The following is a 23,743-nucleotide window of genomic DNA, read 5'->3' as shown; positions in this document are numbered from 1 at the left end:
GGAGCCTGTGTGGCTACACTCACTTCCCACTGGCCTCTACTCCATAATAGAGAATTTAATAAAAAATACTCACTGGTACAAACCCCTCCCACCAACCCAAGCTAAAAGCCATGTCCGACACACTGCCTCGTGCAGGCCAGCTAGCGTCTCCTCCAGATGCACACAATGTTGGAGTCTGTCAGAGCAGTGAGGTAGGTAAAGGCTGCGTTGGCCACGACTGTGTTTACCATGGTCTTGGTCACTGGTTGGCCCAGTGCTGTTGGCTGAGGCCACTTCAGGATCTGAGGAGGGAAAAAGAAGTCGCCAGGCTCCTGCTTACCCAACAGTAGCCCCTATGGGACCCCAGGACCTGCAGGCGCCAACATCACCACAATACCTGTGTTGGGGGCTGCGGAGTTGTTGCTAGCGGAGGCGGCTGCTTCAGCAGGGGTTCAACGTCATAGATCCACACACTGCCTTCCTCATCCCCACATAGCACAAGGTTTTTGTCTGCCAGTACAAGTGGGAGCCTCAGACGGGGCGGGGCAGGGTAGGGCGGGGCGGGGTGGAGGGAGGGCAACGGAGTGGGCACGCTCACCGGGACAGGTGCTGAGTGAGAAGTAGGCCAGGCCCGTGGGTGACCACTGCAGCCGGGCCAGGATGACTACGGGCAACACTGACTGGCTGCCCCGGCCTGCCCACGTCTGGCTCCAGCTCCACAGGTAGATGGTGCCCTGTCCACTCCCTTTGGAGGCTGCAGGGAGGGGAGATAGAGTCAGGCATGACCGCTTGCCCAAGCCAGCTGTCCCTACAACCTCCCTGCTCACCCTTAGACGAGGCCCCAGCCCGCCAGGGTGTGTCCCAGCTGGGCTCACTCACCCACCACATCTTCATTCACAAATGCCAGTCCATCCACTCTTTGTCCAGACACCTTGGAGTCCTCAGAGAAGACGAAGTCCACCTCACACCCCCTGTAGAAGACATCAGCCTTACCCAGGCACTAACAGCCCCACCTCACTCAAGAAGCTGCACGGTCCTGCTTGGGGCTTGGGCCCAGAGAGCTTTAGCTTTGTATATTTTTTCCCCCCAAGATGGCATCTCTCTGTGCAGCCCTGGCTGTCCTGGAACTCAGAAATCTGCCTGCCTCTGCCTCCCAAGTACTGGGATTAAAGGTGTGCGCCACCACTGCCCGGCCAGAAGTACTTTCAGTGCCTCTCTCCCTCAGACCAAGGACAGTGAACAGCTGTGTGAAGGGAGCGGCTCACTGGTGTTGGTTATTCACGTCAACTCAAGCTCTCCCTGCTGTGGATTCCCTCTGTAATACCTCAAGGCACAAACGTTACCCCCCCCCCCCTTCCCCAACAGCTGTTCTCCAACTGCTCCTGGGCCATTGCAGCCCCTCAAGGCAGGAAAGTGGCCAGGCCCCACTGTACAAGAAAAAATATCCCACCAATACCCAACCACCCTGGAAACACCCCATCCCCCAGCCCTATATAAACCCTGTGGTCTGCCCAGTTCTCTGCTGCTGGCCTGAGCAGGGGCAGCCACCCTCCTCGGGTTGTCCTCCCAGCTAATCTCGTGTGGGGTTTGTTGTGGGGTGTGACTTTGTGGCATTCCTTGGCTCCTGGACACCTCTTGGAGCAGAGCTCTCACACTCTGACTGGGGAACCATCCTGAACTGGAGCACTGCTGTTACACCTGCACAGGGGAAAGGTTCCCAGCAACTGGAGCTTTTCCCCCTCAGAGTCGCACCACTACAGTCAGTGCCGTGACTCGGAGGGCTCTCCTGGTGCCTGTGCACCCCTTTGTGGTCTGAGCCGCACTGGGACCCTGTCCCTCATCTCCAGTCCATCAGCAAGGCTCACCTTCCAGCCTGCTGCGAGCTCGGCATCCGTCCCAGACACCTGTGGCAATTAGGGAAGTTTCCCCTTTGGTCAGTGCAAACGGCCCAGCATCTGAGGATGTGACCACTGAGTGCCCAGCAACCATTATGTGGCACTCTTGCAAGTGGAGGATCCCCAGCCCCGGTCTTTAAGGCCATGGCTGGCCCCTTCTCCCTGACCGTCCTACAATATGCCAATCTGGATCCCAGGACCCCAGATGGAAAACAACCCCTTATGAGCTGCTACTTCTCAGTTTCCAAGATCCTAGGGTTAATCTTAAATGTCTTCAGAAAGGACACGACTCCATAGTCTTGGTGGCCTTCAAGGTGTCACCCCCGAGAGATATGGAGAGAGAATCTCTTATAAGCAACACCCATCAATAAAAAAGCCTCTGGCCAATGAACTGAGGTAAGAAAGAGGTAGGGTAACACTGGCAGGAGGAGAGAGGATTCTGGGAAATAGAGGTATGGGAGATTTGCCCAGGAACACTGAAGAGACAGTTGTAAACCAGCCACATAGAGGAACTCAGGAGAGAATAAAGGGAGATTGCTTGGGACACCAAGGAGATGGCACGTAACCAGCAGCAGCCAAACTCAGGAGAGAATGGGGAGACTCGCCCTGAACTTCATGACGCGTGAAGCTGTGGAGAGGAAACTAACCATTTGGAAGACAGAGTAATTTAATGGGTTAAATAAGTTACAAGTTAGTTGGGAATGACCCAGAGCTTGTGGCCTAGGCATTTATTAATAGTCTCAGAATTATCCTTGCAGGGGTGGAAAAAGGGGGAAAAATGGTTTTATTTTTTTCGGAGATGAAAAAGTCTGAAAATAAGAATACGCGATGATGGCTCAGCCCTCTCAGCCAGCCAAAGCCCAAGCCCAGGCTCCCTGAAGCCCAGAGCCTGAGAACCTCCAACCTCCACGCCCTGCTCAACGGTGGTCAGGAGGATCTCTGGGCCCGGGCTTATCTGAACCCTCATAAACCCCAGGACCATGTCCAAGAAGGGCACTGTGGCTGGGCAGTGGTGGCACATGCCTTTAGTTCCAGCACTTGGGAGGCAGAGGCAGGTGGATTCCTGAGTTCGAGGCCAGCCTGGTCTACAGAGTGAGTTCCAGGACAGCCAGGGCTACACAGAGAAACCCTGTCTAGAAAAAACCAAATCCAAAAAAAAAAAAAAAAAAAGAGCAATCGATCTCCTTCCTTCTGGACACCAGGGTTCTGATCAAGTTCTGGGGGCCCGTCCCTCTCCTCGCTCCTCTATTGTCGGAGTCACGGGACAGCCTTAGCAGACCAACAAGGCCCGCTACTTTACTAAGCTGTGTGCTTACACCTAACCTCCTTACCCATCCCTTCCTAGTGGGGCCAACCTGTCCCGTCCCCTTTCTGGGAAGGGATCTCCTAGCCAAAATGGGCACCTGCTTCTTCTGCTTCCCCCTTCTGCTTGACCTCAGGTTTGCCAGCCGTTCCCCTCCCTCTTCCCCCCAAACTCCACACTGACACACCTTTCCCCTTACCTCCTCTCAGGGAGAACCCTAAGCACGGGGCGCCCAGAACTCCTCTACAGCCAGACATCACCACCTCTCATTCAATTACAAAACCCACCAAATATAAACCCCAGCTCAATATCCATTTCCTCTCCATAGCTGCAGGGGACGCCGGCCTCTTATCTCTGACCTGTGGGAAGCAGTCTTCTGCATCCCTCTTCCTTTTAATGCCCCGTACGCACACCACAAACCCAACGGAAGTTAGCCCTCTCACTTCTCAACTCGACAGTCCTTCCCCTCCACCTCCAAGTACCCAATCTCTACAGTCTCCTCTTCACCACCCCTCAGACGTCCCACTTCTCTGTCCTAGACCTCAAGGATGCCTTGTTCTAGTCCTCCGGACCCCACAGTCACAAAATATCTTTGTCTTTAACCCAGGCACTCAGAATTTCTACCCAACTCTCTCAGATCATTTTACTCCCGGGTTTCCGGAACAGCCCATATCTATTTGGCCACGTTTCGGATTCTGACCTATTCTCTGTCACTTCCCAAACCCAAGCTTATGCAGTCTGTAGAGGATCTTTTCCTTTGTAGTCCATTCCTGCAAATTAGCCAGGCAGCCACCTCAACCCGGGCCCTTATTTCTGCCCAGCCCTAGATATAGGGTCTCACCCTCTAAAGTCCAGCTGCTCGCTCCTCAAGTCACTTAAATTCTCTCCTCCTTAGGACTAGCTGGCTACCCTAAGTCCAGAGGATACACTCTTGGACGCCTCCTTTCTTCTTTCCGACTGCCCCCTACATAAGGCAGCCCTGGGACCCTTACACGAGCCCATCCGGGTGCCCACTACCAAGCCATTGCAGAAGCTTCAACAGGTCCTCCTCCAGGACCCCGCCTTACATCTTTCTAACGTGCACCTTTCTCTCTCTGTTACTGAGAAGGAGGGGTATGCCCTCGGGGCCCTGTGTCACCAACTTGGACTTTCCTTTGTGATCATGGCATACTTACTGAAAAAAAAAATTAGACCTGCTATCCAAGGATGGGCGCCTTGTCTGCACGCTCTGGCTGCAGCTGAACTTCTTACATGTGAATCAAAGAAATTAGCCTGTGGGTCACCTCACTGTCTTCTCCCCTCACCGCCCGTCCACCTCCTGACATACAAGGCTCTGCAAACACTACCCGCTCCAGAGTTCTCTCTCTTGAGGTAGCGTTGGTAGAGAACACAACACTTACCTTGCAGCCATGCCCACCTCTTACCACGTCAAATCTTCTCCCCCGCCCCATCCCATACTCCCCATCTCATTCCTGCATTGAGACCCTCAAAGAATGATTGCCTCATCCTATACACATAGCACACGAGGGATCGCTACCGAGGCCACCTATACATTGGACACAGATGGCAAAGAAGTGTGAAAAGCCAAGTTAGGCCACTGTTTTGGACGCCATAGTGGCTGACGCACAGGCCTTCCTGCACGAACCACAGACCAACGGCTGAGTGAATGCTTTTACTCACACTTTCCAACTAGCCAAGGGGCACTCCCTCAGCCTGTCTACAGACTCAAGGATGCTTGTCATGTTCTGTCATACGCAGCTAACTGGAAGGGGCACAGACTGCTAACAGCTAAAGGAGGGGCCCATAACCAATTCAGACCAGATTATGGCCTGCTAGAGGCCTTCCATCTTCCCACGCCTGTAGGAACTGTTCACTGTGGATCACACCAGGAGAACAATTCCGATATCTCCAAGGAAATAACTGAGCTGGGAAGGCGGCTAGAGCCACCCCTCTCGGAAGCCTGGGTCCTCGTGCACATTTTCACCGTCATCCGCAGATACTCAACACATCCATCCAATCTTCCACCCTCATAGCCAGGCTTTGTCTCACTTTATCAAAACCGATTTACAGAAGAATCTGTCTTTTCTAAAAACTATAACTGCTTCTTGTAAAATCTGCCAAACTCATAATCCCACCTATGGGCTTCAAAGGTTTCCTTTCCCCACACATCAAGCCTTTGGGTTCCTGCTTGGGTCAGACTAGCAACCTGACCTCACCCACATGCCCAGAGTTAGACATTTCAGATACCTTTTGGTCCTGGAAGACACACTCTCAGGATGTGAAGGCTTCCCCATAATAAAAGATCACAGTGCCCTGGATCAGAGGTCCAACCTCCCTAATCATATATGGCCCTAAATCTACCTCTCAAACTTAGCTAAGGCCTTTAACATCCTGAGTTGTTTCCATATCCCCCACCATCCTTAGTCTTCAGGCAAGGTCAAACAAACCAATCACTCTCTCAAAAACATTCTTAATCAAACTTCATACAGATTGGTGGTACTGGGTGAAGAACCCTTGCCAATCCGTCTAGGATTCTGGCGTCATGGCGCGATAACCGAGCCGTCCCCTTGCTTGCACCCCTGGAGCGGCAGGCCTTACTACCTCCCAGCTATTGACCACAGATTCTCCTCTCAGTTCATCCAGGATCAGCTGGTGGCTCAGACCATCCTTACCCTCCACGGCCAAACAGACTCACCGGCTACCGTAATGTTACAGTGAGTGACGATTAGATTTACTAACAGCAGAGCGGTGGTCTTTGTCTCTTCCTCAGGAAGGAATCTGGTTTCTATGTCAGTGAGTCATGGATATCTAATAACATAAGAAACAGCTTGATGCCCCTGGCCGATGGTTCACTGACAGTCCAGTTCGGAACTGGATTCTACCCTTCTTCACTCCTTTCCCCTCCTTTTCTTAATCCTACTAATTGCGCCCTGCCTCATAAACTTCTTGCCTAGATTTCTTCAACAACAGATACAAAAGATTTCTAATCAGACTTTTCAGGCTGGAGAGATGGCTCAGTGGTTAAGAGCACTGACTGACTGACTGCTCTTCCAATTACCAGAAACTACAGGGTGGATCACAGCATCTGTAGGGAGGTTCTGATGCCCTCTTCTGGTGTGCCTGAAGACAGCTACAGTATACTCACATACATAAAAATAAATAAATAAAAATCTAAAAAGTAAAAATGTAAGTAAGACTTTTCATTAGTTGCTATTATAGGATTACTAGCCTCAAGCCACAGAGCCAGAGACCTGCAACACAGGATTAACCCTGATGTGAAAATCAAACTTTTCCCAAGGACCTTGATGCCCCTAATCAGCAATCAGCAAGATGTAGTCTAATGAAACCCCCACTCCCACCCATGACTGTTTATCAATACTAAATAAAAACGGGGAATGTTGACTATTCAGGCCTTTCCCTGTTGTATACTTTGTAAACTTTGAAAGCCTTCAAGTCAGAAAAGGAGCCTTCAAGTCACCTGAGGGGATCCAGGGGCCAGGCCCTGCCCCCAGACGTCCCTTAAGGTCCTTTTAATGATTAAACCCTCCAATTCCAGGCCACCCCAGGAAGCTGCACATGTGGCCCCCCTCCACCACTCCCCGAAACCCCATATAACCCCTGTATTCTTCCCAGTTCTATGCTGCTTCTGGCTGGAGCGGAGGCCGCCATCCTCCTGGGTTTTCCACCTCCCATTAAATCTCTTGTGTGAGCTTTGTGATGTGGTATGACTTTGTGATATTTCCTGGCTCTCAGGACTGCCAGGATACCTTCCCCAGCAGATCGGGAACAATTTCCCTTGAGCTGGGGAAACCACCCCCCTGTAGAGCATGACTGTCACACTTTTGCTGAGGAAACATCTCCAGCAGCAGCACAGCTGTTACACTTGCTCTGAGGAAGCTTTCCCAGAAGCTAGAGCAGAATTTCTTTAGGGAGAGCCTTGCTCTTCCGAGCTGCAACACTTACAACTGGCAAGATCGCTATGCAAGCTTGGTGCCCTGAATTTGGCCTCCAGAACTCATGTACACACACACACACACACACACACACACACACACACACACACACACACACACTCAGCATGTACACACACACTCAGGTCAAACAACAAAACCAAAACCCGACTACATAGTGAGCTCCAGGCCAGCCAGGGTTACAGTGAGACCTTGGGCGTGGTCCCACCTGGGAAGACATGGGCCTGCCACTGCATCCTGGCATCTGCCCAGAAGGCCCACTTGGGCTAGGGCAGCATCGGAGAGGATGGAGCTGGTGAGACCAAGGCATGGAGAGCGCACAGAGCCTGGAGAGGAGCGGTAACCCAACTAAACAGAAGCAAGCCAAACCCCAGGGAGGATGACAGGCAGGGAAACCCATGCCCACCAAGCGGCTGCCCAACTCCTACCGGCCCTTTGGAAGCAGTTATTCTTGTCGGCGCCCTGAAACCCTTTGGGGTCTGCTCCTTATCCTCAGAATGCTACTGATCCAGGCTAGGCAGGAATATGTGATAGGAGCACACCAGGGAATGGCGAGGGGGCTCCGAAGGGAATGGTGCCTGCGGCCAAGCTTGATGACCAGAATTTGATCCCTGGGATCCACATCCCAGGAAAGAGAAAACCAACTCAATCCAGCCAAAACAAAGGATGGAGGTCTAGGGCTTTCCCTATATAAACGCAGTGCGGACTGTTAGACTTTGAGCCTTGATCGGATTCTTTTGTCTTGGCTTCATCCTTCTCAGGTAACCCACTTCATCCACGGCTGCTGGACAGCTACAGGAATGAACACCTCATACTGCCGGTTTGAGACTGGTCTCAAAGAAAGAATGCCAATGTGGACAGACTTGTGGGGGCAGGGAGTATCCCTGGATGGTTTTGTTCTTCCTAACATAGCCATATTGAATACAATTTGCTAAATGAGTGCTAGGTAGGCCTTTAATCCCAGCACTGTGAGGCAGAGGCAGGTGAATCTCTGAGTTTGAGGCCAGTCTGGTCTGAGTTCCAGGACAGTCAAGGCCACATAGAGAATCCTTGTCTTTCTTGTCTTGGAAAACCAAACACTTGCTAAATGAGGGCAGTGAGATAGCTCAGGCTAGCCCTGATGCACAGTGCTTGTAGGCTGAGCTGGGTCCCCTGGAACAAGATGGAAAAACAGACTCAACTCCACGGGCAAACGGAGGCACGAATGCCACACACGCCATGCACACACACGAAAGGTAAAGTAAGGTAACTGGAGATTGCTCAGACCCGGGAAGCAGACTCTTCTCAGGCTTCTCCGATTGCTGGCTCTCTGAATCAGGGACAGTTAATATTCAAAATGCCCCTCTGTGACAGGCAGCACAAATTCTGTTGATACCACAGCCCACAAACCTCAGTGCCCACGGCCCCAGAGCCTCACTCCTCGGGGACATTTCCACCTGCCGAGCCAAGGTGGTCCCCTAGCTTTCTCCAGTCTCGGCCTCACACTGCCGTCCTCTCTGGCCACTCTAGGTTCTCTGCAGAGCAGTTCTCTCAGAACTCAGCTCTCAGTTACCAGGCTGCTCAGTACTACACCCTTAGTACTCCCTCCTGGGGCCTTACTTGGTTTTCTGCCATGATTTCATGATTCTCATGAAGCTGAGGCTGACCCTGAGCTTCTGATGTTCTGAGCCTCTCAAGAGCTGAGGTAACAGCATGTGCCAATCTACCTGGCTGAGCTGGGAGCGTTATGCGTCGCCCAGCCCTCTACAGACTGAGCTACAGGCTCAGTTCTCATATTTAATACCAAGGCCCCAGCCCCCACCCGTGAGCAGGACCACCATGCTGAGCTGTCTCGGGCTTTCTACACGGACAGCTCAGCCCCTAGAGTTCATCCCCAGAGCTTCTTCCCTGGGCACGTCCTATCTCCACTGCTCTCACTGAGCTCTGGGGTACATATACGTCACTCGCCCCTTCCTCACAGACATGAACATCACGCCAGGGCCAGGAGGGTCACACGCTGAGTGACAGGACTAGGGCTCACGTGACTGACTGCAGGGTGAAGAGAACACCCTTGAACACAGCCTCTGGGGCAGCTCTGTGGTGTGCCCGGGGTCCACGTGCCACCACCACAGTCAGCCCTGGGGCCCAGTCTGTGGGCATCCCCGCATCCTCACCTCTGCTTCTGGGGCTGGTCTAGCCGCACATCCCAGCAGCAGCAGCCTCCCTCGCAGCCAGCCAGCAGGAAGTCATCTGGGCAGGTGGCAACAGGACAGAGGCGCAAGGGGACGGAACTGCAGTTGAGCGTGAGGAGCTGGCTGCCGACGTGTAAGGAAAACAGAGTCACGGACCACGACCCTGCCCCCAGCAGTCCTCTCCTCGGCAGTTCTCCCCGCAGCAGTCCTCCCTGCACCAGGCCAGTCCACAGCCTCACCTAGCCTGGAACTTGTAATCCTGGTTGGGCACCCCAATGTCCCAGAGGATGATCCGTTTGTCGTACGAGGCAGCTGGGGAGGGGTGGAGGAGAGAGGCAGCCCTGAGAAAATGCCATCTCCTTTTGCAGATTGTGATTGTGGGTCCCCCAAACAGCTCATCAGAGGCAGAAAAGGCAGACTGTGGCTCGGATAAGAACTCCTGGGCCCACAATCCCCACAGTCCTGCCTGAACCTAGTGTGCACAGCTTGGTAGCCATCTTTGTAGCACATCTGTCTCCTCTGTTGAGCTCACCATACCCAAGGGGCAGGGTTAAGTCCCCTGGTCGCAGGCAGAGACCCAGAGGAGCCCAAGTTGCTAGGAAACGTCAAGGCCACATAGTATGCTAGAAATAAAGCTGGAATGGAGATCCTGATTGGTCAAGAAGCTACCTCCCTTCTGAGTAATGCTATCTGGGCCTAGCAACCTACCACCTCCCAAGAGACCCTAAGGCTGCCAGAGCAGAAAAGGCTATCCTGCTGAGAAAGCCCAGAGGAGAAGGTCTTACTGAAGAGGTGTGTCTCATGGGTGGGGCTGAAGCAGAGGGTGGCAATGGCCTTCTTATGGGCCCGGATGACGCTACAGCAGAAGCCTGCGCGCACGTGGAGCAGCCGGACCATGCCCCGCAGGCCTGCAGCTGCCAGCATGTTCCAGCGCTTCTTGTGGCCCGCCTGGGTGACCACCGTCAGGGCTGTCCAGGCCACCGAGAAGAACTCCTGAGGGTGGAAGGAAGGAAGGAAATCGGCTATGAGCAGGGAACAGATGGCAATCTGCCCAGAGGGCTGGTCTAGGGTAGGAGGCGTGGGACAAAGAAAAGTTTCGGGGGGGCGAGCTGGGGGACCTGAGGCCCCGGGTGCCATCCCCACCAAAATAATTAAAGTCACGGGAAACAGACGGCTTAACAGTGCCCTCCCAGCCTTGGGGCTTGTGTCCCAGGGCCGGGCAGTCTTCAGGAAGGGGACCCTGGCACTCACCTCGCCTGGTACCTTGTATTTATGGAGCACGAGGCCCGTCTGGCAGTCTATCACGCAAACAGCCTCTCCGCCACATGTCGCCACGGTCTGGGACGTGGCCCCGGAGTGTCCTATTTTATGGGATCAGCTACATAAACATCTTGTTTTATAAAGCTCCTCCCTGCTGTCCTTATCCTTGGCTTTCTCACCTCTCAATTATTGTTATTATTATTTTGTGTGTGTGTGCATGTGTGTGTGTGTGTGTGTGTGTGTGTGTGTAGCACAGGGAACAGAATCCAGGCCTTCACACGTGACAGGCGAGGGAGGCTTCTACCACTATACTACATCCATGGCCTCCTTTTTTACCTTAAAAACAACCCAGTTGTTATGTACCTGTGTCATGCCGGGGTATGTCCATGTGAGTAAGGATGCCCATAGAAGCTGTAAGAGGGCATCAAATCCCCCGGAGCTGACGTTACTGGCAGCCGTGAACTGCCCATGGCAGACGCCAGCAACCAAACTTCAGCCCTCTACAAGAGCAGTGAGCACTTGACCAGGGAGCCAGCTCTCCAGCTCTTCCTCTCTATCTTGAGATCCATCTCATTGTTTCCTGGGTATCTTTCCACCTCTCGTCTCGTCTCGGGCTGACCACCACCCTGTGATCCGAACCTCCCACTGCCCACTGGCCCAGCCCGCACGCACGCACGCACGCACCCTCCTCCCGGGCTGGCTCAAAGGCACAGGCCCACAGCTGGGTCTCCAGGTCCTTGGGGCTGTTGTTTCTGCTATGACACTGCAGGAAGTGCAGGGGTTCCAGGTGGAGGGCAGCCTGTGGGGGTACAGGTGGTCAAGGGTGCCCCCTGGCCTGCTCCCTCTGGCAGGCTCCCCCCCCCCCAGCCCCCGCCACCTGGGGAAGCTTACCTGGCCGCCATCAGTGCCATCAGCGTCCACAGGACTGCCCTCAGTCTGGGCTGGTGGGAAGGCACACGCTCGCTTGTTGGGAGGGAGGCTGACTGGGTCATTACCTGGTCGTTTTGAAGCCACCTTTCTGGCCTGTGGAAGGAAGGGGACTTTAACCATGTGACCATCCCCCAAGGTCCCTCCCCTGACTACACACTGAACTAACTATACACCCTCTCAGAGGCATGGAAAGCAAGAACTGAGCCTCGGGGGGGACCTTGCTCCCTGTTAGGGCTGAGCACTTGAAATGTTCTCCAAGAGCCTAAAGGCTGGGTTACCAGACTATGGGGCTAGGTATACAGTGGAAGTGAACGCCGGGACTCTGGTTCCCCTCTTTCTCTCTTTGGTTCTTGGCTGCCACAAGATTCACAACCCATCCCCCTAAGAGATCCCAATATGTACAGCCTTAGAACCAAGAACTATGGACTGAAACTGTGAACCCAAACCAACCATTCTTCCTTGTAACCTTATACACATCAGGTATTTTGTCATAGCGAGGAAAGGCTGACTGTTGTACTTGGGCATCACCTGAGTTTCCGCAGAGGGCCTTCTGTGTTCTAGTGCAGGGAGTCCCAGGGCCCTCCCAGCCACGTGGATGGAAACGCTCACCCTGAGCTTGGCAGCGCCTGCAGCCTGGGGATGCTCCACTGGTATCTTAGTGTCTTGTACCTGGGCCCCACCCGAGGCTACCAGTTCCTCAGCGATCATCCGCACCTGGGGGAGCGAGGCCAGGCCATCAGTAGGCTGAGCACAGTCTCGGGTGCCCTTACTCCTGCCCAAATCCCTGGCCACAGGGAGCTTGTGCCTCTTGAGGTAGGAAATGGCCCCCTCAGGCACGAGCGCTACCATCTCTGACCCAGCCAACTCGCCACAGTGCCCCAATCCTTCACAATTAGGGACTTCTCCAGGACAACTGAGGAGAGAGAGTCAGGAAAACCAAAGCCCTGTCACAACACCCCCAAGCCTGGCCTCCGTGACATACCCGCCATTGCGTGAACTCGATGAGAGACTCGGGGCCGTAACGCACATCCCTGACCGCAGACTTCATGAACTCAGCCTGCACTTTGTCAGCTTCCTCTTCAGGGCTCACAGTGGCTCTGAACTTCTGCCAGTGAGCTGTGACCTGCGTAAGAAGGACCAGAACAGGCCCCACCCAGCCTGGGTCTTCTGGTTGTATACAGCACCGCCAGCCACCCTATCCCCTTCCTGACCACCGCCTATACCACCTTGTAGATACTCCTCAGTATCTACTATCTACATTGCTACCAGCATAAACTGAACTGGTTCAACTGGGCATGGTGATGGTTCCAACACTCGGGAGGCTGAGGCAGAAGAGTCCTAGGCCATCTGGGCTACATAAGCAAGACCCTATGTTAAAAAAACAGCTCGCTGCAGAGTCTAGCTTCCCTGGTGTCCTGCTGCGCTTGCTGTATACCTTGGAGACAGGGTCTCCAAACACAGGAAGGAAAAAAAAACTCAGACTTTCTTACACAGCTCCAAAAATCTTCTGTCCCCCTCAATATCCAACTGACATGACCAAGGCCCCAGACCAGCCCTGTCGTCCTTACCCTGTTGGTCAGTTCCCGATCCAGGCTCTCCACCTGTGAGCAGGTGGAGGCCGTGTCCTTGCCATTGATCATACGAAGCTTGGGCAGGAGGAAGGAGACTTTGAGGCTGTCGCTCACCTAACGGAAGGAGAGACAACAGAAAGCCAGGAGTAACAGACAGACTCATGCCTGCAATCGCAACATTTGGGGAGGGTGCGGTAGGGGCGTTTCAAGTTTGATGTTGGTCTGGGTTACAGGGAAAAGTTCTTTGCCTCAAACAAGCCAACCAACCAAAACCCAAACGGGGCACGTATGGAGCTGAGCGGGCAGACTGCTCGCTTAGAAAGCACAAAGGCCCGAGTTTGACCCCCAGGACTGCATAAACCAGGCTTTGTAGAACATGGTCAGAACTCAGGAGGTCGGAGGCAGGAGGATCAGACGCTCAAGGCTACTTGTGGGATCACAGTTAATTTGAAACCAGCCCATGCTACAGGAGACCCAATCTGCCCCCCATAGGCTCCTGGTCCTGAGCTTCCAACTGGCAGAACCCTCCTCTCTCTCACCGTCAGGAAGGGGTTGCCTTCCAGACTGAGCTCCTCAAGTTCCGGGAACTGGTGCAAGGCCGTGACATCCCCTAGTTGGTTGTTGGTGCAGCGAAGGATGCGCAGGTGGGACAGGCCCAGGTTAGGAGGCAACGTCTCCAGCAAGTTGTTAGAGAGGTCAAGTTCCCTCAGCTTCTTCAGGCGCCCCAGGAGATTGGGATCCAAATGTTCAGAGAGCAGCTCCAGCCCGGACAGACTGAGGTGAGGGCAGAGATCAGGAGAGCTCAGGGGGTGGGCCAGACCCTCCCACTAACCACCCCACCAGTCCCAGAAGGATTTCCACCAAGAGAGATCTTGTGCAAGCATGGGCTTGCTTATTTATTTATTTAGACTTGGCTCGCCTGAACTATGTAGAGTAGCTTGGCCTCAATACTCAAGAGATCTGAGCCTCCACAATTCATTGTATAGTCCAGGAAAGCCTTGAACTTACTCTTCTGCCTCTCCCCAAGTGCTGGGACGACATGTGCCACCCATCCCTGGGGAGCCAGTCAGAGGTTGACAGGGAGGGAACCCTACAGAGACTCAGGCTTTGTGCCTGTCTAGTAAGGAATGTATCAACCGAGCTATGGCAACAGTTTTAGCCTCCTGGCTTTCTAAGTTACATTTCTATTGATTACAGAGTGTGTGTATCTGTGCATGGTCTGTGTGTATGAACCCGCACAGTCCAAGTGTGAGTAAGGAAGTCAGGTTTTTAGGAAGCTGGTTCTCTCCATTGTCTGGCTTCAAGGGACTGTGAACTCAGGCTTGGTGACAGGCACCTTTACCTGCAGGATCATTTCTGGGCCCCCTCTTCCCTCCCTTAAAGAATACTTTGGTGCTGGGCATGGTTGCACCAGCCTTTAATCCCAGCACTTGAGAGGCAGAGGCAGGCGGATCTATGTGAGTTCGAGGTCAGCCTGGTCTTCAATGCCAGTTTCAGGACAACTTGGGTGTTTACACAGAGACACTCTGTCTCGAAATAAAAAAAAAAAAGGAGTTGTTCTTTTTCTTTTTGAGACAGGGTCTCATATCGTAGCCCAGGCTAGCTTCCAACGTATGACCTTAGTCTGGTGCCGGGCCTTCGAATACCAGATCACATAACGACTTTAGAACCTAAGGCTTCCAAGTTCCTTCTTGATTGTTTTTACTAGTTCCTGCTAGCTCGTTCAGTGCTACCCAGGATCCCTCAATATCCTTCAATATCTCAACAGTCTTTCTACTCTCTGCAAGACTAAGGGCGTTCGTTCACTCAGGTTTATCTGACGCCGGGCTGGAGCTGCCAATCTCCCACATCTCCGTTAGGCGCGAGATAGAGATCCAACTGGGGCTTGAATCCCGGATAACAGAATAACCCGAATAGGAGGAGGAGGAGAGGGAGGGGTCTGAGTCTTGCATACCGCCCACCAAACCACCCGGGCGGGTAAAGAACCCCACGCCCCGCATCCGCTTCAACCCCGCTTGCTCTTACTTCAAACTCTGAATCTTCCCCAGCTTGTCCGTCTTGGGTCGCCCACGTTGCAGCAGCAGTTGCGGCGTGAGAGGAGCCATGGGTGGCCGAGGGCTCAACCGAACCCGCGCTCACATGAAATGCGGTCGCTAAGACCTGCTGCCGGGGAGCCCAGGAGGTGGCGCACAACAAATTCTTTGAGAGTCCAGGATGACCGGAAGGAAGCAGAACGCTAGCCGCACGCCCCACCTCCTGCTTCTGTGATGACTACAACTCCCAGCGACCCCCGCGCCTCGCGCCTGCGCTCTTAGCTGCTCGGAGAACGCTATGGCGGCGGCAGCGGCTGAAGTTCCTCATTTGCAGGAGTGCGGCTGTAAGGGCATCCGGACCTGTCTTATCTGCGAGAGACAACGCCAGAGGGACCCGTCCTGGCATCTCTCCCCTCAGGTACGGGCTAGGAAAAGAGTCATAGAAAATCTATTCATCTTAATGGGAAACTGAGGCCCAGCTTGCCTGTGAAACAGCCAAGGATCTAAGCCTCGCGGAAGGGGAGTTGCTTGGAGAGCTTATATCTTCAATATTCACAAAAACCAAAAGGTGGACGCTTCCCAAGTGCCATCAGCTGATGAATGGAAGAGTGGGGAAATGCTGGTGTACGCCGAGATCTCTGCATTTGAAAGGCAGAGAGGCAGGAGAGTCGGAAGTTGAAGCCAACCTCAGCCACACAGCAGATTTTAAGAGTTACCTTGGAAGTAGGGAAGCGATGTAACACATCATCTTTGTGACTTTGCTGGTGGTGGGGGGCAGTGGCAAATAACTTGGACTTAATACCTGGGGTCTGGTTGTGAGTGAACTTCCGCAGCACAAGGGAGACCGCATGGAAATGGTAGGGAGTGCTGAATACCAGGCCGTCTCTATTGGATATTCTTCGGAAAGCCAGGGAAGAAAGAGACTTAAGACAGCACAGGCTTTGATTTGGGGGAAGTTTTTTTTGGGAAAACAAACCTGTAAGAATCAGCTTCACAGCCGGGCAGTGGTGGTGCATGCCTTCAGTCTCAGCACTCAGGATGCACAGGCAGGCGGATCTACACAGTGAGTTCAGGAAAGGCCGTCTTGAAAAACAAAAACAAATCTGTCTTACAAGCTAGTAATAGGGTCAGGAGGCCGGTAGGCCAGGAAGTATGTTAAAACGTTTCCCTTTTAGCTCTCTGTTGACCATGGCTAACACCTTCCATCAAAATGGGCAATGGATGAATGAATGAATGAATGAATGAAAAATAACCTCAGAGCATTTGCATGGCCCTGGCAGCCCTGTAGCAAGTTGCTGGGATGCATATCCAGGGGAATGCTTGAGTAGAGGCCTGGGATAGGAACTGTGGGGGGTGGGGGAGTGGGGGGGTGAGGGAGGTGGGCTGAGGTGACACTTAAGAGATCAAAGGGACCTGAGCACAGAAGCCACAGTGTGCTCAACGCACAGGCAGGATATGAAAAGAACTTTAAATTCAAGTCTTAGAAGGATACTTTAGAGGAAGCTGGGAAGCCAATGGGTGTGTGTGTGTGTGTGTGTGTGTGTGTGTATGTATGTGTATGTGTATGTGTATGTGTGTGTTGGTGCTAAAATGCCTAACATCTTGTGGAAAAATGGTATGAAGTGCCTCATCAGCAGACAGAGTATGTGATCTAGTATGTTCCTGGGTCTACACTGCAAGAGAAAGTTTTTTGTTTTGTTTTCTTTAGTTAGAGCCCTCCCCGCCCCCCAGCTCCATATGCTAAGATTGCAGGCATATGTCACCGTGTCCGGATCGTAGCAGCATTCGAGTGACCAAACACCCAGGTGTTTATTATAGAAGAGTGGGCAATGGTGGTGATGACCCGTGGGCCTTCACAGCAAGTTTAAAACCAGACTGAGCTAAATAAAAGAACAACGGAAAGAAAGAGGCAAACAATCAACTAATAAGAGAATTTAAAAAATCTTGGATAACCATTACAGTAGATATAACCTTAGAAAGGAAGGAAATTCTGATGTGAGTTCCATATGGATTCACCTTAAAGACATGATGTTAAAAGAAAGAAGCCAGTCACTAGCTGGAGGCATGGGTTGGAGGTAGAGCACCTGCCTAGCATCATCTTTAGTGGGGCTGGAGAGATGGCTCAACAGTTAAGAGCACATACTGCTCTTGCAGAAGACCTAAGTTTGCCTCCCAAAACACAAGTCAGGTGGATAGCATCTGCCAGCCCCAGGGGAATCTGGCGCCCTCTTCTGGCCTTGGAGGGCACATGTGCATTGCACACATAAAGATGTAATTACAAAAAAACAAAACAAAACAAAACAAAAAAAAACAATTGTCCTAGTGAGGGGCTTGGGATGGACCTCGGTGGTAGAGTGTTTGCCTAACATACTAGGCCCTGGGTCTCAGGGATCTCATGTAGCCCAAGCTGGCCTTAAGCTCACTATAGTGAAAGATGACCATGAGCTATTGATGGTCCTGCCCCTACCTCCTGAACACCAGGATTCTGGACCTCTACCATCACACAGGTTTCTTGTGGTGCTGGGGATGGAACCGATGGCTTCCTGCATGCCGGGCAGGCACCATATCATCTGAGCTACACCCTCAGGTTTGTGATGCCCCTACCCCTCTTTAAATAACATATTTAACTTTATTTTGTGCACATTGGTGTTTTGCCTGCACGTCTGACTGTCTGTGTGAGGGTGTTGGATCTCCTGGAACTGAAGGTAGGACGGTTGTGAGCTCTCCTGGCTATCTGGAAGAGCAGCCGGTGCTCTTAATCACTGAGCCGTCTCTCCAGTCCCTAAGATGGCGGCATTTCTATTACCACCGAACCTCACTGTCTCAGAGGAGGCAGGGCAGGGCTGAGGCAGACACATATCTGTGGCCACCCAGTCCACAGCCTTAGGGTTAGCCCTACTTCTCAGACTCCTGAGGCAGGCTCCTTTCCTTTTATCCTCTCACTCTTGAGGGGTCAGGTGATACCCACAGTGCCAAAGGAGTAGTGCCCATATCCCCCGGCCTCAGAGGTCCTCAGAGAACAGAGACACAAATGAGAGAAGGAGAATCCCAGGCTTACTTCAGAGGGCTGCAGGCCTGAGGCTGGGCTCAGTCCATCAGCCCCGCAGCTCCGGACTCCTCTCCAAGTTGCTTAAGTTCCAAGAACAACATTGGAATCCCAGAGGCCAGAGGCTCCTGGGGTCCGGGCACATGTGGCTATTGTGGGTCTCGGCTGGTTCCAGGGTGCTGCTTTTTTTTTGTTTGTTTGTTTTTTTGGATTTGGTTATCAAGACAGGGTTTCTCTGTATAGCCCTGGCTGTCCTAGAACTCACTCTGTAGACCAGGCTGGCCTCGAACTCAGAGATCTGCCTGCCTCTGCCTCCCAGAGAGCTGGGATTACAGGCGTGCGCCACCACCGCCCGGCTTCCAGGGTGCTTCTGTTTGGAGTGTATGCGTGTACAGCAGAGGACAGAGGATAACCTCAGATGCCCTCCTTGGTTTTTTGAGAGAGAGGCTCTCACTGGCCTAGAATTTTCCAAGAGGCCAGGCTAGCCTGCCCTTAATCTGACCTTTGCCTCCCAAGCTCTGGGATCACAGGTATCCATGACTACACCTCGCTCATTCCATTTGGGTTTCAGGGGGATGGGGGTCTTTGTGCTTCTTGCAGAGTTATTGTGTCACTACCTTACCCACTCTGTCCCGTCTCTGTCCTTTATAGAAAAAATGCCGTTTCCTCTACTGCCCGGACACAGGCTGGGCCCTGGGGGCAGAGGGCTCTGGCTTTGAGGGTTGGGCATTCCCCTTCCCAGGAGTGACACTGGTCCAGGACTTTGTGACTCCAGAGGAAGAAGCTGAGCTGGTGTGTCTGATGGACCGTGACCCCTGGAAGCTCTCGCAGTCCGGGAGGAGGAAGCAGGTACGGTGGCCTGGGCTCCTTTGCCAGCAGCCCCTGGCTATCTCCTGTAGCCACACCCTAGGGATCTGTGGTCTCGGGATGTGGACTTTCTCATCAAGCATGGCTGCCACCGTCTTGGTAAGGGGATGCCAAGTTCTAGAGAGGACCTCCATCCTGCATGGCTGCTGGAGGCTGCCGGGCTCCACCTGTTTTCATTGCAACTCTCATCCCTCCGGGCCTGTCGGGACTCCTGGGGTGCCCGCCTGTCTCTCCCTCGCTCTCACCACAATGTAGTCGGTCCTTGTAGTAGTTTCAGAGGCGCCTCTCACCCTTTGTTCCTGGCATCATAGTGTTGGCTTAGAGTTCCTGCGACATCAGCCAGTTGGGAGGTCCCTTCAAGCCTCGCCCCGTGCTGGGACAGCCCCCGTCACCCACTCTGCCCCTGGTCCTCCGGACAGAGGAGCCATGCGGCTTCCATGGGTACCTTGTTCCTTTCTCCCCTCTCCCACACCCCCAACCTCTGTCTCCGCCCCACCTTCTCCCCCATGAAGCCCCTCCCCCACCAGGATCTCAGACCCCAAGCTGGTCTATGAAGGTGAACTGCTAATCCTCCTGCCTCCACTTCTCGAATGCTAGGATTGTAGGCACTACTACGTTGGCATTTTTTTCCCTTTCCCTTCAAGACCAGGTCTCACTCTGGTCTGGCTGGCCTTGAACTCCGTGCAGTCCTCCTACCTCAGCCTCCTGGGTCCTGGGATTGCATGCCCACAGCAGCCACGCCCAGTTTAAGCTGAGCCACCTCTCCTTCCTGTCTCCACTCCAGGACTATGGCCCTAAAGTCAATTTTCGGAAGCAGAAGCTGAAGATGGCGGGCTTCCGGGGCCTCCCCTGCTTTAGCCAGAAGGTAGTCCGGAGAATGGGCCGTTACCCGGGGCTGGAGGACTTCCGGCCTGTGGAACAGTGTAATCTGGACTACAGCCCCGAGCGGGGCTCTGCCATCGACCCCCACCTGGACGACGCCTGGCTGTGGGGGGAGCGGCTGGTGAGCCTCAACCTCCTGTCGGCCACAGTGGTGTCCATGTCTCCAGAGGCCCCTGGCAGCCTGCCCCTCTGCTCAGCCCCCTCCGTCGGACCTGGTGCTTTTGAGGACAGCATCGTGGCCCCTAGCAGGTCTGTCCCCTGCCAGGAGGTGGAGGTGGCCATCTCGGTACCCCGCCGCTCCCTGCTGGTGCTTACAGGGGCCGCTCGGCACCAGTGGACACATGCCATCCACCGCAGACACATCACGGCCCGCCGTGTGTGCGCCACCTTCAGGGAGCTGTCCAACGAGTTCCTGCCCGGAGGGAAGCAGCAAGAACTGGGCCAAGAACTGCTACAGGCTGCGCTCTCGTTCCAGGGGAGGCCGGTGTGAATGCCTCCTGGGGTGCAGGAGCTATCCCCGGCCTGGCTCAAAGCTTGACTCCAGCATAACCACCGGAGGAGCTAACACAGGTCTCCCCATGACTCAGAAGATTCATAGGTTTTTCAAGACAAGGTCTCCTGTAGCCCAGGCTAGCCTCCAATTAATTGTGTAGCTAAGGATGACCTTGGACTCTTGACTTTTCTACCTCCTCTTCCCAAGCTCTGGAATTATGGACGTGCACTGCCAGACCTGGCCTTATTTTCCTTTTGTTTCTCTTTTTGAGACAGGGTCTCTGGCCTAGACTGGCTTCAAACTCTGTATACAGCCAAGGGTGACTTTGAACTCCTGACCCTCAGCCTCTACCTCTTGAATGCCTGGATGGCCAGTCTGCACCACCACATTCAGCGTTCTTAGGTGCTGGGGGGGTGGGGCAGCAAGCATTCTACCAGCTGAGCCACACCCCTCCTCTGTTGGGGTGTTCTGAGACAGGGGCTCATGTGGACTAGACGAACTCACTGTGTAGCCTGACTTTGAACTCCCTGTCCTCCTGCCTCAGCCTCCCCATCTGTCTTAGTCTGGGTTTCTATTCCTGCACAAACATCATGACCAAGAAGCAAGTTGGGGAGGAAAGGGTTTATTCAGCTTACACTTCCATACTGCTGTTCATCACTAAAGGAAGTCAGGACTGGAACTCAAGCAGGTCAGGAAGCAGGAGCTGATGCAGAGGCCATGGAGGGATGTTCCTTACTGGCTTGCTTCCCCTGCTCTCTTATAGAACCCAAGAATACCAGCCCAGGGATGGCCCCACCACAAGGGGCCCTCCCTGTTGATCACTAATTGAGAAAATGCCTCACAGTTGGATCTCATGGAGGCACTTCCCCAACTGAAACTCCTTTCTCTGTGATAACTCCAGCCTGTGTCAAGTTGGCACACAAAACCAGCTAGTACACCATCGCTGAGGTGACAGCGGACTGCTTAGGTTTTATGAGGCGGCATCTGACCCTTGACGTCAGGAACATCATGTTCCCTGGCTGGAGCCGGCTCTGCTGGGCCTGGACGGTGGGCCCAGCAGGTTACTGTCCCTCAGGTTATCTAGTCCATCATAGTGTGGAGGGAGTCAGTCTTTGAAAGCTTTAGTACTTAGGACAGGCAAGATGGCTCAGTGGCTAACGGTGCGGCCACCAAGCCTGTCGCCCCGTCTCTGGAATCCACATGGTGAAAGGAGCGTCCCCCAATCTCCACACATGTTGCTCCTCTGATAAAATTCATAATAAAAGAAAACCCCTGGTCTCATGTGAAATGACTATTTCTCCTTTCCCCATCTCTGTGTGAGGTAGTTGTAGTTATTTGTTTTAAGACAGTGTCTCACTGTGTAACTTTGGCTGTCATGGAACTTGCTTTATAGACCTGGCCGTTCCTTAGCTCGCAAAGATCTCTCTACCTCTACCGCTAAGTAATTGCTGGGATTAGAGATACACACCAATCCACCATGACAGCTCTTTCCTTATTTGTTTATTTATTTGAGATAAGCTCTTCATTTCTAGCACAGGCTGGCCTCAACTTTGACCAGGCAGGTCCCCAGGATTGAATTTAATTTTTAAAATTACATTGACTTATTTAGTTATGGAAGCAGGGCACAGCTCCATGTATGGAGGATAGAAAGTGGCACAGGCCACGACGGATGGTGGAGCTGTGTAGCTAGCCTGCATGTCAGCCCTGCACCCCCAGGAAAGGGTCGCAGCCTCGGGTTTTGTGATACCAACTTTTGGGAGGCATGTGCTACTGTGTGCATTTGCTGTGTGCGTGCATTGCTGTGTATGTGCGTCTGGGAACCAGAGGTCAGCAGCTGCCATTTGGGTGTACACGGTGTCCGTGAGAAGACTGGAGAACCATTGGAGTCCAGTTTCCGCTTTCCTCATGTTGGTTCTGGGGATTGGACTTTACTAGCCTTGGCAGCAAAGACCTTTACCCCCAGAGCCACGTCACTAGCCCCTCAGCTGTCATCTTCGTCAGTATCGGCGTCAGCATTGTTGCCGTCGGCATCCTTTAGAAGCCATGCATTTTGTAAGACAGGGTCTCTAATTTGCCTGCAACTCTCCGAGTAGGCTGGGCTGGCTGGCATCAAACACAGGAACCTATCTGCTCATCTTCAGCCCTAGAATGACACTTGTCCCCATACCCAGCTCTGAGGGCTCAGGTATGCATGCCTTCAGGGCCAGCACCTGCTGACTGAGCAAGACCATAGCGATGACTTTGAAATTTTGGTTTCTCTAAAAAACACAAATCTAAAAATCTGTTCTTGTTTTAGTCCCAGATGTGGGATATGGGGCTGCTTCAGATTGTCTGCAGCAGATGACTATGATTTGGCTCGTGCTCTAGCAGGGATGTGATTTAGCTAGGTAGTTACTGCGATTGTGTGACATTTGGGATTCTGGGGACTTTTCAGAGGGGCGGCTGACATGCTGTGTTAAGTAGTTGTGTGCAAAGAAGAAACAAGAAATTAGTTGGGTTGGAGAGATGGCTCAGAGGTTAAGAGCACTGAATGTTCCTCCAGAGGTCCTGAGTTCAGTTACCAGCAACCACAGGGTGGCTCACAACCATCTGTAATGAGATCTGGTGCCCTCTTCTGGTGTGTAAGCAGAACACTATACCTAGTGAATAAATCTTGGAGGAGGAGGAGGAAGAAGTAGTTAGATATCCTAATGGCAAAGATCAAACTTGCCCAAAGGAACTTGGTACCCCAGTTATCAGGAAGTAGTAAGGATAACATTACCCCCTTTCAGACCCCTGACTTTATTCAGGGATCTCTTTCCTTTCTTAAATAGTGTTAAGGGGTTGAAAGGGTGGAAGAAAGAAGAACCCACAGAGTAACTGAAGACCAGCCACACTCCCCAGCCTCTGTTTTATTTTGGAAATTATCATCTTTTACATGTGTGGTCTGTGCTATATGTCAGGAACACCATGTGTGCAATACCCACAGAGCCCACAAGAGGGCACTGGATCCCCTGGACCTGGAGTTAGAGACAATTGTGAGTCTGTCTCCTGGTGGCTGCTTGGAATCAAACCTGGCCCCTCTCAAAGATCAGCCAGTGCTCTTCACTAAAGAGCTGACTCCCCAACACCAACAGCTCTGTTCTTTCTGACCTCTCTCAGAGCTAGCTGAGAGTTAGAGACTCCAGGAAGTCTGTACCAAGGTCTAAGTTCCCAGCCAGGCCTGCCAAGCCCTGAAAAGACCCTGTGTGAGGCAGCTTGGTTCCCTACTGATTCACTGAGCCTAGGGCCCATCAGAGTGAGTGATAGGCTTCCAGACTACCATCACTGCTGCTCCTGCATCCTCTTATGCAGAGTATAATG

At 52.9% G+C, this 23,743-nt stretch overlaps 2 protein-coding genes across 3 annotated transcripts; one reads left to right on the top strand and one right to left on the bottom strand.

The window, feature by feature from the left end:
* Positions 1–35: 35 nt before the first annotated feature.
* Lrwd1 (leucine rich repeats and WD repeat domain containing 1) lies at positions 36–15,288 on the bottom strand. Its single transcript, XM_052167568.1, has 15 exons — positions 15,106–15,288; positions 13,620–13,854; positions 13,078–13,194; positions 12,492–12,632; positions 12,119–12,223; positions 11,471–11,602; positions 11,264–11,378; positions 10,571–10,680; positions 10,105–10,312; positions 9,559–9,631; positions 9,302–9,442; positions 859–950; positions 578–733; positions 377–489; positions 36–281 (listed from the first exon to the last, which is right to left on the bottom strand). Exons 1-15 carry the CDS (start codon positions 15,183–15,185, stop codon positions 141–143), a joined length of 1,959 nt encoding a protein of 652 aa, XP_052023528.1. The 5' UTR covers positions 15,186–15,288; the 3' UTR covers positions 36–140.
* An 81-nt stretch (positions 15,289–15,369) lies between these two features.
* Alkbh4 (alkB homolog 4, lysine demethylase) lies at positions 15,370–21,689 on the top strand. Of its 2 annotated transcripts, XM_052167571.1 has the most exons (4): positions 15,954–15,970; positions 17,621–17,700; positions 18,811–19,008; positions 19,811–21,689. In XM_052167571.1, the coding sequence occupies exons 3-4, from the start codon at positions 18,961–18,963 to the stop codon at positions 20,396–20,398; spliced, it is 636 nt and encodes a 211-aa protein (XP_052023531.1). In that variant the 5' UTR covers positions 15,954–15,970; positions 17,621–17,700; positions 18,811–18,960; the 3' UTR covers positions 20,399–21,689. The 2 variants fall into 2 exon arrangements, with proteins under 2 accessions (XP_052023530.1, XP_052023531.1); XM_052167570.1 differs by lacking the exons at positions 15,954–15,970; positions 17,621–17,700 and adding an exon at positions 15,370–15,531.
* The last annotated feature ends 2,054 nt before the right edge of the window (positions 21,690–23,743 follow it).

Source organism: Apodemus sylvaticus, chromosome 22 (genome assembly GCF_947179515.1).
Source record: "Apodemus sylvaticus chromosome 22, mApoSyl1.1, whole genome shotgun sequence".
NCBI lineage: Eukaryota > Metazoa > Chordata > Mammalia > Rodentia > Muridae > Apodemus > Apodemus sylvaticus.
The sequence above is the reverse complement of the archived record's forward strand: the minus strand, read 5'-3'. Positions and strand labels throughout refer to the sequence as shown.

What these genes read in the sequence shown, in the direction of transcription:
- Alkbh4 (XM_052167570.1), top strand. Translation starts at nt 15,412, where the DNA reads ATGGCGGCGGCAGCGGCTGAAGTTCCTCATTTGCAGGAGTGCGGCTGT. An exon ending in CCTGGCATCTCTCCCCTCAG is followed by an intron (nt 15,532 to 18,810) that starts GTACGGGCTAGG and finishes TGTCCTTTATAG; the next exon opens with AAAAAATGCCGTTTCCTCTA. An exon ending in AGTCCGGGAGGAGGAAGCAG is followed by an intron (nt 19,009 to 19,810) that starts GTACGGTGGCCT and finishes TCTCCACTCCAG; the next exon opens with GACTATGGCCCTAAAGTCAA.
- Lrwd1 (XM_052167568.1), bottom strand. Translation starts at nt 15,185, where the DNA reads ATGGCTCCTCTCACGCCGCAACTGCTGCTGCAACGTGGGCGACCCAAG. An exon ending in ATCGGGAACTGACCAACAGG is followed by an intron (nt 12,633 to 13,077) that starts GTAAGGACGACA and finishes CTTCTTACGCAG; the next exon opens with GTCACAGCTCACTGGCAGAA. An exon ending in ATGGCACTGATGGCGGCCAG is followed by an intron (nt 11,379 to 11,470) that starts GTAAGCTTCCCC and finishes GTACCCCCACAG; the next exon opens with GCTGCCCTCCACCTGGAACC.